The following is a 13,547-nucleotide window of genomic DNA, read 5'->3' as shown; positions in this document are numbered from 1 at the left end:
ATTTTATGAGGAGTTACGATGAGGGATTACCTGCCCTCCGCTCCCACCCTCATTATATAGATCAAATTCGGACTAATGTCTCGTTGGTCTTTACTATCTTTACTTCAACTAGTGTCTATCTGTGATTCCACACCGCTGCTTGGAAGTATGCCGCGCCTGCGCGCTGGGTGGGTTCTTCACGTAATCCCTCATCGTAACTCCTCATAAAATACAGATCAAACTTCGTACTGGTAAGTACTCGTTTAATCTTACTATTAATCTGCTTTAGCTTATTTTAGAGACACAGCACGGAAACAGGCCCTTTGGCGCCGACCTCGTACACTACCACTATCCTACACACGCTAGGGACAATTTAACAATTCTACCAAACTAATTGGCCTACAAACCTATGTGTCTTTGGAGTGTGGGAGGAAATCAGAGTGCCTGGAGAAAACCCAAAGGTCACAGGGAGAACGTACAAACTCCATGCAGACAGCACCGTAGTCAGGATGGAACCCAGTTCTCTGGCCCTGTAAGGCAGCAACTCTGCACCACTGTGCTATCCATGTGCTGCCCCTTAGTTCTATATTATCCCACTTTCTCATTCACTCCCTACACACTAGGGGTAATCTAATTAACCTACAAAACCGCACGTCTTTAGATGTGGGAGGAAACCAGAGCAGGCAGAAGAAACCCACGTGGACATAGGGAGAACATGCAAGCTCCACACAGAGAGTATCAGAGGACAGGAACCTGGGTTGCTGGTGCTGTGAGGAAACAGCTCTCTCTACTAGCTGCGCCACTGTGCGACCCAAGATTTTGTTCGAAGCATGCAGATTACAAAAATCAGAAACCCCAAACCCAACAGTAGCAGTATAAATGCCTGAGAGTTTTCAATTGTAAAATAATTCCCCTATCATATAATTGCAAATACAAGAAATCTGGGATGCAAATAGAATGCTGAAAATTCTCGGCAAATTAGGCAGTGGATGCAAAGAGAGAAAGTTAATGTCTCAGGTCAAATAACTATCTGAACATTCCGATAACTTAAAACTGAAATGTATGCTATTCTCTCTCCATAGATGCTTCCTGTCCACTAAATAAAATAAGAACAATAAATGTGAAATAATTCCAATATTACTTGATCATTTTTAATGGTTATTTGCCAAACTCTTGTGCCTAACATTTGAGAGGACTGGAAATTTATCAATTTCGTCACAGCCTAAAGACGTGCGTGTTTGCAGGTTAATTGGCCGTTATAAATTGCCCGAGTGTGTAAATAGTGGGTGAGAAAGTGGAATATCAAATCAATCAATCAATCGATCGATCAATCATACCGTAAGCAGTAAGTCACATTCTATCTGTGGGGCATCTCGTGCTTTGAAATCTTCCCACCCAGAGTAAGGATTTTATTGCTTGGAGCACAGGAAATTGAAGGGTGATCTTATAGTGGTGTATAAGATCATAATAGGAATAGATAGGGTAAATGCACACAATCCCAGAGTAGGGGAATCATGAACGAGACAACATTGGTTTAAGATGAGGGGGGGGGTAGGTTTTAATAGGAACCTGAGGGGCTACTTTTTTTTCCAATATAAAGGGTGGTATATATATGTAACAAGCTGCCAGATGGGGCAGGTACTATCACAACATTTAAAAAACATTCAGACAGGTACATGGATAGTATAAGTTTAGAGGGATACGGGCCAAATGAGGCAGGTGGGACGTGTAGATGGAGCATGTTGGTTGGCATGGGCAAGATGGGCCGAAGGGCCTGATTCCATGATTTATGACTATGACACATGTTCCATTCCAAACATCTGTAAAAACATTGGCAATAAGTTCTGTTTAGTACAATTTTAAGAACAAACTGCAGCGGAAAATAATCATAAGATATTGAGGGATTTATTAAAAAAGTGCTAGAAAACTCATAAAAAAAATTACTTTCCCTCCTCCACCTTCTACCACCCTCCCACCCACCTCTAATGCAGTCAATTGTGCTCTTGTGGAATAGCTTCATCTTCCGATGTACTTTACTAGTAGACAGATACAAAATGCATGAGTAACTCAGCAAGACACGCAGCATCTCTGGAGAGAAGGAATGGATGACATTTAAGATCGAGACCCTGCTTCCGACTTGAAAAGTCATCCATTCGTTCTCTTCAGAGATGCTGCCTGTTCCGCTGAGTTACTCCAGCATTTTGTGTCTAACTTCGGTGTAAAGTAGCATCTTCAGTTCCTTCCTACATGTCCTTTACTAGTATTTGGTTTTGAAGCTCACCTGACCTTTTGGAAAGATAGAGCATGCAGACAGTACCGCTTGCACCTGATCCCTATCCCTCCATTCCCTGTGGTTTCACTGGTTCAAATTGCTGAGCACAACTTTTTGAAGGCAGCTGTAGGTGTCTTGCCAGAGACATCTCACAAGACCTAGAGTACGGGCTAGCCCTTGAAAACTTGGCTATTTTGTATGTGGGCTCAGAAGACTATTTTTGTACAATTTGCTAATTGGGGATTGTGCTTAGGTATGGCAATACTTTACTGAACTATATGCAAAAAAAAATTCCCTGTGCATTTGTACGTGATAATAAAGCACCAATGACATTGATAAGCACATCCATACGCAACAGCATGAAGGCAACAGCAAGAGTTTCTCATTTTTATAATCAGTGATATTTGCAGTCTATTAAAACCAAATAATCAGTTATATGGGTGCTAAGGGTAACTGGAATTGCTCTTGTTAGGGCAGTGAAGACAATAGAGGAAGCCAAAATTCAGTTTAGTTTAGTGAACCAGGAGAAACAGGATAGAAGGATGCGTAATCAGTGGACAGCTCACTGGCAGTAAAATCATCAGGCTGGAGGAGAAATTGGCAAACATTTCACCACATGCCTGGAGAATAACTCAGAGCAGATATTCATTTACTTTCCACCTACATATATTTGGCACTTCACTGAGTAGAAACAGAAACAGATGCCTAACACAAGGAGACACCCAATTAGGAAAGTGACTGAAGGCGCATCTTGAATACTCGTTTATTGTTTTTACAGCGCCAAAGAATCAGCAGCAGCTCTTCATGTCTACTGCCTTATCATTAATTATGAACCGGTTCAGAGAAAACAATACTTAATAAGAATGGAAGATCATAAGACATAGGAGCAGAAATGGCTTTGACATCACGATCAACATGGATCTTGTTATTCACCACAGATATAGTTTAAAGGAGATGTGCGGGACAATTTTTTATTTTTACACACAAGGTGGTGGGTGCCTGGAATGTACTGCCGGGGGTGGTGGTTGATGCAGATACAATTGTGGTATTTAAGAGACTTTTGGATAGGCACATGGATATGCAGGGAATGGAAGAATATGGATTACGTGCAGGTAGATAAAATTTGGACATGGGTTCATGTTAGGCACAGATATTGTGGGCCGTACTGTGCTGTACTGTTCTATGTTCTGTCTGATTGCAAGTCATAGAAATGGCAAGCAGACAGATACTTCTACCTACATGACAAATATAAATTTTAAAATAAAAAGATGAAAAAGGATATGCTTGCCTTCATAGGTTGGAGCATTAAGTGTAACAGTTGGGATGTAATGTGGCAGCTGTTCAAACATTGGCCTGGCTGCACTTGCACACTACTGGTTGCTGCTTCACAGGAAGGATGTGGTAGCAATAGAGAACATACACAGTGAACAACAGGGCCCTGGGGATGTTGTGGATCAGAAAGAACAAAGGGCTACAAGTCCATTAGAGTGACTACACAGCTAAAGGCCAATGGGATTAGCATGCAGTGCCCTCCATAATGTTTGGGACGAAGACCCATCATTTATTTAATTTGCCTCTGTACTCCACAATTTGAGATTTGTAATAGAAAAAAAGGGCACATTGTCAGATTTTATTAAAGGGTATTTTTTTCATTTTGGTTTCACCATGTATAAATTACAGCTGTGTTTATACATAGTCCCCCCATTTTAGGGCACCATCATGTTTGGGACACATGGCTTCACAGGTCTTTGTAATTGCTCAGGTGTGTTTAATTGCCTCCTTAATGCCGGTATAAGAGAGCTCTCAGCACCTAGACTTTCCTCCAGTCTTTTCATCACCTTTGGAAACCTTTATTGCTGTTTATCAACATGAGGATCATAGTTGTGTCAATGAAAGTCAAAGAAGCCATTATGAGGCTGAGAAACAAGAATAAAATTGTTAGAGACATCAGCCAAACCTTAGGCTTACCAGAATCAACTGTTTGGAACATCATTAAGAAGAAAGAGAGCACTGGTGAACTTACTAATCGCAATGGGACTGGCAGGCCAAGGAAGACCTCCACAGCTGATGACATAAGAATTCTCTCTATAATAAAGAAAAATCCCCAAACACCTGTCTGACAGATCAGAAACACTCTTCAGGAGTCAGGTGTGGATTTGTCAATGACCACTGTCCACAGAAAACTTCATGAACAGAAATACAGAGGCTACACTGCAAGATGCAAACCACTGGTTAGCTGCAATAATAGGATGGCCAGGTTACAGTTTGCCAAGAAGTACTTAAAAGAACAACCACAGTTCTGGAAAAAGGGTTTGTGGACAGATGAGATGAAGATTAACTTATATCAGAGTGATGGCAAGAGCAAAGTATGGAGGAGAGAAAGAACTGCCAAAGATCCAAAGCATACCACCTCATCTGTGAAGCAAAGTGGTGGGGGTGTTATGGCCTGGGCATGTATGGCTGCTGAATGTACTTGCCCACTTATCTTCATTGATGATACAACTGCTGATGGTAGTAGCATAATGAATTCTGAAATGTATAGACACATCCTATCTGCTCAAGTTCAACCAAATGCCTCAAAACGCATTGGCCGGCAGTTCATTCTACAGCAAGACAATGATCCCAAACATACTGCTAAAGCAACAAAAGAGTTTTTCAAAGCTAAAAAGTGATCAATTCTTGAGTAGCCAAGTCAATCACCTGATCTCAACCCAATTGTGCATGCCTTTTATATGTTGAAGAGACAACTGAAGGGGACTAGCCCCCAAACCAAGCATAAGCTAAAGATGGCTGCAATACTGGCCTGGCAGAGAATCACCAGAGAAGACACCCAGCAACTGGTGATGTCCATGAATCGCAGACTTCAAGCAGTCATTGCATACAAAGGATATGCAACAAAATACTAAACATGACCACTTTCATTTACATGACATTGCTGTGTCCCAAACATTATGGTGCCCTGAAATGGGGGGACTATGTATAAACACTGCTGTAATTTCTACACGGTGAAACCAAAATGTATAAAAATGGCCGTTATGAAAATCTGACAATGTGCACTTTAACCACATGTGATTTTTCTCTATTACAAATCTCAAATTGTGGAGTACAGAGGCAAATAAATGAGTCTGAAGAAGGGTCTTGACCCGAAACGTCACCCATTCCTTCGCTCCATAGATGTTGCCTCACCCGCTGAGTTTCTCTAGCTTTGTGTCTACCTTTGATTTTTCCAGCATCTGCAGTTCTTTCTTAAACAAATAAATAAATGATGGGTCTTTGTCCCAAACATCATGGACGGCACTGTAGATAGGTATTATGATCTGTATGGATAATTGGGCCATACGGACTTAAATTTAGACTTTTAGAGAGCGTGGAAACAAGCCCTTCAGCCCACCTTGTCCTTGCCGATCATTGATCACCCCGTACACTAGCACTATCCTACACATGAGGAACAATTTACAGCAGCCAATTAACCTACAAACTACACAGGAGGAACGTACAAACTCCGTTCCCGGGTCTCTGGAAATATAAGGCAGCAACTCTACCGCTGCACCACTGTGTTGCCCCGATGTGTATTTCACTGACTCTACCAGTGACCAGCTCAGGTTTATGTTCATTATTGTCATGTAGGTGCAGTGAAAAGCTTTGTTTTGCATGCTATCCAATCAGATCAGATATACCACACATAGATAAAATCAGTTCCAAATCAGGTACAAAGAGTAAGTTACAGAGTGCAGAATATATTTCTCAGCATTTTAGTACATCAGTTCCAGAGACAAGGTCCAATGTTTTCAATGGGGTGGAGATGAATCAGACCCTACCCTACCTAATGGAATCCTGATACCAGAGAGGAAAGAAGCTGTTCCCAAGTCTGCTAGAGCACATTTTCAAGCTTCTGTACCCTCAACCCTATGGGAGCAGGGAGAAGGAATGACCAGGGTGGGATGGGCAGATTGTAATGAGTGAAAACTCAACTCATTGATAATGCACCAGCCCACAGAATTTTATTTCTTAACTGATTTCCCATCAATCTGAATCTGAATCTGAATCAAACCCAATGAATGCAAGGCATATTTTTGCCACACATTACAATTTGGCTTAAGATGAACTTATATTTTAAATCTCTGTCTGCTTCTTCTTGCAGAGCTGTGCCAGAATACTTCTTCAGCTTAAGAAGGTTCTTCAGTTCTCAAATAAGCAGCAACTGACAAATGAAATTGTTTTCATTTGAATTGAGGAACTATACCTTTGTTAAATTGCAGCTCATTTGAGCTCAGTTTTCCATTATTCAAACCAAACTGCCATAAAAATAAAAAATCAGCAACTTTACCTTAGAGCAAAATACTGCAGGTGCTGGTTGTCTGAAATAAAACAATGTTGGTAAGACCCAGTCTGAAGAATGGTCATCATCATAGAATGCGGAAACAGGCCTTTAGGCAAAACACGTCCATGCCGACCAAAATGCCTCATCTAAGCTAGTCCCATTTGCCTGCGTTTGACTCATATCCCACTAACCCTTTCCTATCCATGTCCATGTCTGAAGAAGTCTCGACCCAAAACGTCACATATTCCTTTGCTCCATAGATGCTGCCTCACCCGCTAAGTTTCTCCAGCATTTTTGTCTACCTTCGATTTATCCAGCATCTGCAGTTCTTTTTTAAACATGTACCTGTGTTTTTATGTTGTTATAGTATCTGCCTCAATTACCTCCTCTGCCAGCTTGTTCCATATGTCTGACCATTTCTTACCGCAGATGCTGCCTGACCCGCTAAGTTCTTGGTGATATTTGCTGGAAATACCCAGCAGGCTCAGCAGTATCTGAAGAGAAAGACAGAACTAACATTTCAGGCTGATGACCCTACAGAATATTCTGATAAAGATCAGAAAGGATATAAAACATTTGAGAGGGCATTGAAATGATTTGGATATCAATACGTCATTTTTTCCTAATTTACAAATCATTTATAATCCCAGTTAATGCAACTATTTTGATTTAATGTCGATCAATTCTTCTTCCCAAGTAAAGCTTTTTTTTATTGGTATTGGTATATTAATGTCACCTGTAATGAGATACATTAAAGAACTCTTGTTTGCATGTTATCCCATTAAATTAGATAATGCTACACATGAATACAATCAAGCTGTCCAGAAGTGAAGATTTAAAAGAGTGGCGCGATTGTATTAGATGACAGTAGACTCTTCTTTAGGTTTAGGTTTATTATTGTCATGTACCAAGGTACAGGGAAAAGCTATGCTTTGCATGCCATCAGATCAGATAATACTACTGATAAATAAAATTAAATCAAATTAAATGGGTAGAGCAAAGGGGAAGTTACAGATATGGGATCCGTATGTTAATAGTCACCACATTTCAAAATATTCCCTATTTTGATTTTTCAGAAAGTTGTTACAAGGAGAGGTTGAAACAGTCTATTTGAATCCCATGCAACGTCGACTGATTTTTAGTGTCTCATTCTGTCTTCTCCAGCTGGCAAATCAATTTGACTGCGCAGATTTGTTTTTGATTTAGAAAAATCAGTCAATGCAAAAAGACAAATCAATTTGACTGCGCAGATTTGTTTTTGATTTAGAAAAATCAGTCAATGCAAAAAGACAAAAGATATTTTTGAAACTACTACAAATTTCTCCCAGCTACCTTATAGATAACTACAGAAACATCTTTCCATTTCTTGTCCGAGCGGTGAGTGTTGCTAATACTAACAAAGGGTGACAATTACTGAACCCGGCAGCAGGAGGGAGCTGAACCTACAAACAATTGCAAAACTCCAGGATTTAATGCCCAGAATGTTACTAATGATATTGAACTGGGTCTTTCAGGCTCAAATTAATTCCCTCATTTATGCCATTATTCAGCAGTCACAAGATCTTTTTAAAAGGAGCATGGAGGGGGATTAAGGTTGACTTAATTCTTTGGAACGTTGATTTATAGCATGGAAATGCAGAAGAAGAAAACCAAGCAAGATAAGGCGGGCGATTTCAGAGCTATGACAATGTGGTGAAGCCTCTTTTTATGCAAAGTGATATTTATAAATTCTATCTGTACAAAATGTTAAAGTGCTTTTACAAAATCCATCAATTTTATTATCCTAAAAGGAATGAATCAGAACCATTCAATCCAGTTATAGATTAAATAGGAAGATACACCAGAGGGGCATACGAGCTGCAGTTATTTGAAAGCAGAATCTCGGCTATGGTTTGTAATTTTAAAGCTATAGCTCGGTAGTACCCCAACGGTCAAACCCATATGTATAAGAAGGAACTGCAGATGCTGGTTTAAACCGAAGATACGAGTCAATCCCATATGCCTAGAGTTACCCCCAGTCAAGTTCCACTGCTTCTTCTGCATCAGTTTTGTGATGTTGCTCTCATAAGCCTTGCTATGAATAATTTCATGAGGTCACCTAAGTTAAGTAAATTCACATTTTTCCAAAGATTCTGAAGAGCAGCAAGCTTTTGGTGTTTCCTGTATACTGAGAAACAGCTGACCATTTTAATTCCCATTCCCATAAAGATTTTGCCTATCCATGTTCTCCAGAGATGCTGTCTGACCAGCAGCTTGCGACTTTTTTTTTCCATTTCTCCCTTTCCCACCCGACGCTTCCCACCTATATTCCTTCTGTGACTTCACATTTCCCACCTCTTCTATCCTCATCTCACACTTTTGATCTTTTCATCTCTGGCCTTTGTTCTCCTCCATACCCAGAGTGAGGCCATATGCAAACTGGTGTAACGGCACCTCATATTCTGCTTGGGTAGCTTTGAACCTAATAGTATGAATGCTGCATTCTCCAAATTAAGGTAAACAATCTGCCCCTTGCTCTCCTCCCCTCCCCCCCACTATTTTTCTCCCTTCCCTATGCCCCACCTGGATTCACACCCATTTCTCCCTTTCCCACCCCGACCCTTCTCACTTATCTTCTCTGGCTTCACATTTCCCACCACTTCTATCGTAATCTCCTTATCTCACACTTTTTGTCCTTTCATCTCTGGCCTTTGTCCAACCATCTGCCAATCATTCCACCCTGCCCCCCCCCCCCCCCCATCTATTTAACTCTATAAGTCCTCTGGTGCCAAACTCCAAGTTTAAAAGAAAACTTCAAATTACCGAGAAGGTAAAAAGTTAGAACCCGTATATTGGGCGGCACAGTGGTGCAGTGACTACGGAGCTGCCTTAACGGAGTTTGTACGATCTCCCTGTGACTCCGTGGGTTTCCTCCGGGTGCTTCGGTTTCCCCCCACATTTCAAAGAGGTGCAGGTTTGTAGATTTACTGGCCTCTGTAAATTGTGTAGGATAGAACTAGAGTACAGGTGACCATTGGTCAGCATGGATGCAGTGGGCTGAAGGGCCTGTTTCCAAGCTGCATCTCTAAACTATACTAATCCATACAGGCCACAAATGCCTTGGATCAATTTTTAGTCTCATTTAGCTGGTCCGAGCCAAGATGCTGAACACTGAATATATGATCTGAAAGGAACTGTGTAAAAGGCCGATCAAAGCAAGAGATTATAGAAGCTTTCAAAAGATTGATCTCAAATTTGTGTTGAGGGAAAAAAAAAATCTCGGCAATGGGAAAGACAGGATGACTGGTTAATAGGCACGGTTGTCACAATTCCATGAGCCAACTTCACTGATGTAGTCAGGGATGTAGATCTAAACAACAAGTGAGTGTAGACTAGTGGTAGCTTACAACCCAACGGTATGAACATTGAATTCTTCACTTTGAGGTAACTTACCAACAACAACCCTCTCCCGGCCCCTTTTCCTCCTCTCTTCCCTATGCCCCACCTGGATGCGCACACATTTAGAGTCAGAGTCATACAGCGTTAAAACAACCCTACGGCCCGACTTGCCCGGGCCAACCAACATCCCTCTGTACCTGTCCAATCCATGTAGCTGTCTAAATATTTCTTAAACGTGGCCGTAATACCCGACTCAGCTATTTCCTCCAGCTGCTCCTTCCATATGTGCCCCACTCTTTGTGTGAAAATGTTACCATTGAATTCCTCCCTCCGCTCACCTTAAACCATGTCCTCTGATTCTCAAATCTCCTACTCTGGGCAAGAGGCTCTGTGCCTACCCGATCTATTCCTCTCATGATATGATCACCCCTCATCCTCCTGCGTTCCAAAGAGTTGAGTCCGAGTCGGCACAACCTCTCCCTATACCTCTCCCTTTTACACAGTTCCTTTCAGATCATATATTCAGTGTTCAGCATCTTGGCCCAGACCAGCTAAATGAGACTAAAAATTGATCCAAGGCGTTTGTGGCCAGTATGGATTAGTATAGTCTCCCTTGAGCTATTTTCCCCACTATCCCGTCCTCCCTCCCCCTTTCCCCTACCCCTGTCCCCTTCCTCTGGCTTTATATTTTGTGCCGCCTCTCTCCATATCTCAGCTTTTGTCTTATTTTCATCTCTGGCCTTTGTCCACCATTCTGCCAATCAAATGCTTCCTCACCTGGATCCACCTATCACTTGCCAAGCTTGGTCCCCCTTCCCCACCTCTTGCCAGCCTTCTCTCCCCAACTATAATCAGTCCAAAGATGGGACCCAACCCGAAACATCACCTATCTATACTCTCAACAGATGGTGTCTGCCCTGCTGAGTTACTTCAGTTGTTTTCTTTCAGGGAGAGTACATTTTTGCTGATTGCACAGTGGCTACAAATGGGAAATGTACATCTGCTGGTGAGATAGGGTTGCCTCTAACCATGGCTGTTTAAGCTCACTCAGAAAGAATAACTATCAGTGCAGCACAGTGGCACAGCGGTAGAGATGCTGCCTCACAGCGCCATAGACCCAGGTTCCGTCCTAACAGGGTGCTGTTTGTACGTTCTCCCTGTGACCGTGTGGGTTTTCCCTGGGTGCTCCGGTTTCCTCCCACATTCCTAGATGTGCAGGTTTGTAGGTTAATTGACTTTTGTAAATTGTCCCTAGTGTGTAGGATAGAGCTAATACACAGATTGGTCGGTGTGGAATCGGTTGGCCGAAGGGCCTGTTTCCACGGTGTATCTCTAAACTAAACTCAAAGAATTAATGCATTTCTATCATTGTTGAAGTGGGGGGGAGGGGGGGAGAGACGGCTCATGACAAAAGGCAAAATGGACACGGGAAAGATTAACGATTGATGAAAGATACAGCATGGGAAACGGGTTCTTCGGCCCACCACGTCCACGTGGACCATCGATCACCTGTTCCCCCTTGTTCCATGTTATCCCACTTTCTCATCCACTCCTCCCACATGAGGGACAATTAACCCACAAACCGGCACGTCTTTGGGATGTGGGTGGAGACCAGAGCACTCGGAGCAAACCCGCACGGTCACAGTGTAATCTCCACACAGATAGAACCCAAGGTTAAGGTCGCACCCAGGTCTCTAGCGCAGTGAAGTGGCAGCTCTGAACTCTTACTTGCCAGAGCTCTACTTCTAATCTTCTCTTAAAGTGCAATAAGTAACTGAGGAACAAAGTCAATGTATGAAAGCATCAGGGCAAAATAAGGAGTTTTGCACAATATCACACAACCAAAACTAAAATGGCTGCAAAAGTAAGGAATGTAAATCTAAATTGACCTTTTCTTCACAGGTTTTCACCTGAAGTTGCAACTTTGCGGGAGGTGTCAAAGCTCCAGAACTTAGGACGTGGTGTCATTTGATTAAAACTAGGATTTATTTCCCATGCTGCAACTTAGTAATGTTAGAGGCAGCAGGCCATTCATTGCACAGTAACTGGTTCCCTGATACAAGAACGAATACAACTAGTTAAATCACTGGGCACTAGAATGTCAAAGTCAATGCGAATAATTTAACAAAAGCCAAACACAGTTCGATCTACATTATTTACTGGTCCACGGAGTTAAGGTGTTTGCAAATGCCCTCAGGCAGTATAACTGCAGTTTATGTACTCAGCACGAGTTAACAACATTTTATATACACGAAGCAGTTTAGCAGAAAGCTGAATTACAACAGGAAACATTACAAGATCTATTTGTAGATAGTTTAATGAGAAACATGCAAAATCAACTACATTTAATCAAGATAACAATATTTGCTGGGAATAAAGTGGGAAACAAAAAGATCTTACCTGGAGCCCTGTTTATTTCCACGTCGAAGTAGCATTGCGGGCGGTTCTTCACCCCCATCACGGTATGTACTCTGTGCACACCTAGATCAGAACAAAGAGCATGTTGTTGGCAAGATTGCTGTATTGATCCCTGTTGAAACTCAAAGCTGCTTTGCTATGGAAAGATGTTTCTTCTTGAAATCCTGCAATCATATAATCTCCCCCCCACCCCCCCCCCCCACCCCACCCCATCTTTCTCCCCCCCAGCCCTCTGCTGCACCGATTCTGATGCACGCAGTGACAGCACATCCTTATGCTCATGCCTCAGCAGCACGTGAACAAACTACTCAAAGGAAGGAGGGTGAAGGAACAACTCTGCGAGAGTGCGAGGGAATTTAAATTTATATATGCAAGCTCATCTGTTTCGAAGAAGCCCCCTACGAGCCCATTAAACAGATGCTTCAGAATAACCACCAAAGTGCAAGAAAAGAGACCGAAGGAACTAAAATGAAGAAACAAAATCGAGTAGGAAGCACAATAATATCACTAACATTATTAAATAAGATGCAACGCAATAAATAAAAAATAATTTTCTAAGTAAATAAAAATGTCTTGCCCTTAAATGCATCTAGAACATAGAATATATAACAGTACACCACAGGGACAGGCCCTTCGGCCCATAATGTTTGTGCCGAACATGATGCCAAATTAAACAGATCTCATCTGCCATGGTCCATATCCCTCTATTTACTGCACTTTGATGTGACTATCTAAAAGCCTCTTAAACACCACCAGCCGATCTACCCCCAACACCATCCCTGGCAACATGTTCCAGGCTCCCACTACTCTCTGTGAAAAATAAATTGCCACACACATCTCTGTTAAATTTTCCCCCTCTCACCTTAAAGGTATGCCCTCTTGTATTGGGCATTTCCACCCTGGGAAAAATGTTTTGACTGTCTACTCAATCTATGCCTCTCATCATTTTATAATCTTCTATTATCTGCCCTTAACCTCTGACGTTCCAGAGAAACCAATCCAAGTCTATTCAACCTCTCTCTGAAGCTGAAATCCTGTAATTAATTTTGCATTCTGGTAAACCTCCTTTGCACCCTCTCCAACGCCTCCACATCTGTCCTATAATGGGGTGATCAGAACTGCACACCATACTCCAGGTGTGGCTTAAACAAAGTGTTATAGAGTTGCATCATGACTTCC

The 13,547-nt window shown here is 42.0% G+C and overlaps 1 protein-coding gene across 6 annotated transcripts in view; it reads right to left on the bottom strand.

Moving 5' to 3' along the window:
* The window catches only part of nktr (natural killer cell triggering receptor), a 153,182-nt gene that overhangs the window by 84,690 nt on the left and 54,945 nt on the right, over window positions 1-13,547 (bottom strand). For 5 of the 6 annotated variants that reach the window (XM_055663435.1, XM_055663453.1, XM_055663462.1 and 2 more), the window contains exon 3: window positions 12,351-12,431. In XM_055663435.1, coding sequence (XP_055519410.1) covers window positions 12,351-12,408 — 58 coding nt within the window. In that variant the 5' untranslated portion in view covers window positions 12,409-12,431. Of the gene's footprint in view, window positions 1-12,350; window positions 12,432-13,547 lie in introns of those variants that run through there. The other variant, XM_055663481.1, reaches the window with a different exon arrangement.

Source organism: Leucoraja erinacea, chromosome 2, assembly GCF_028641065.1.
Source record: "Leucoraja erinacea ecotype New England chromosome 2, Leri_hhj_1, whole genome shotgun sequence".
Lineage (NCBI taxonomy): Eukaryota > Metazoa > Chordata > Chondrichthyes > Rajiformes > Rajidae > Leucoraja > Leucoraja erinaceus.
This window is presented reverse-complemented; position numbering and strand designations above follow the sequence as displayed.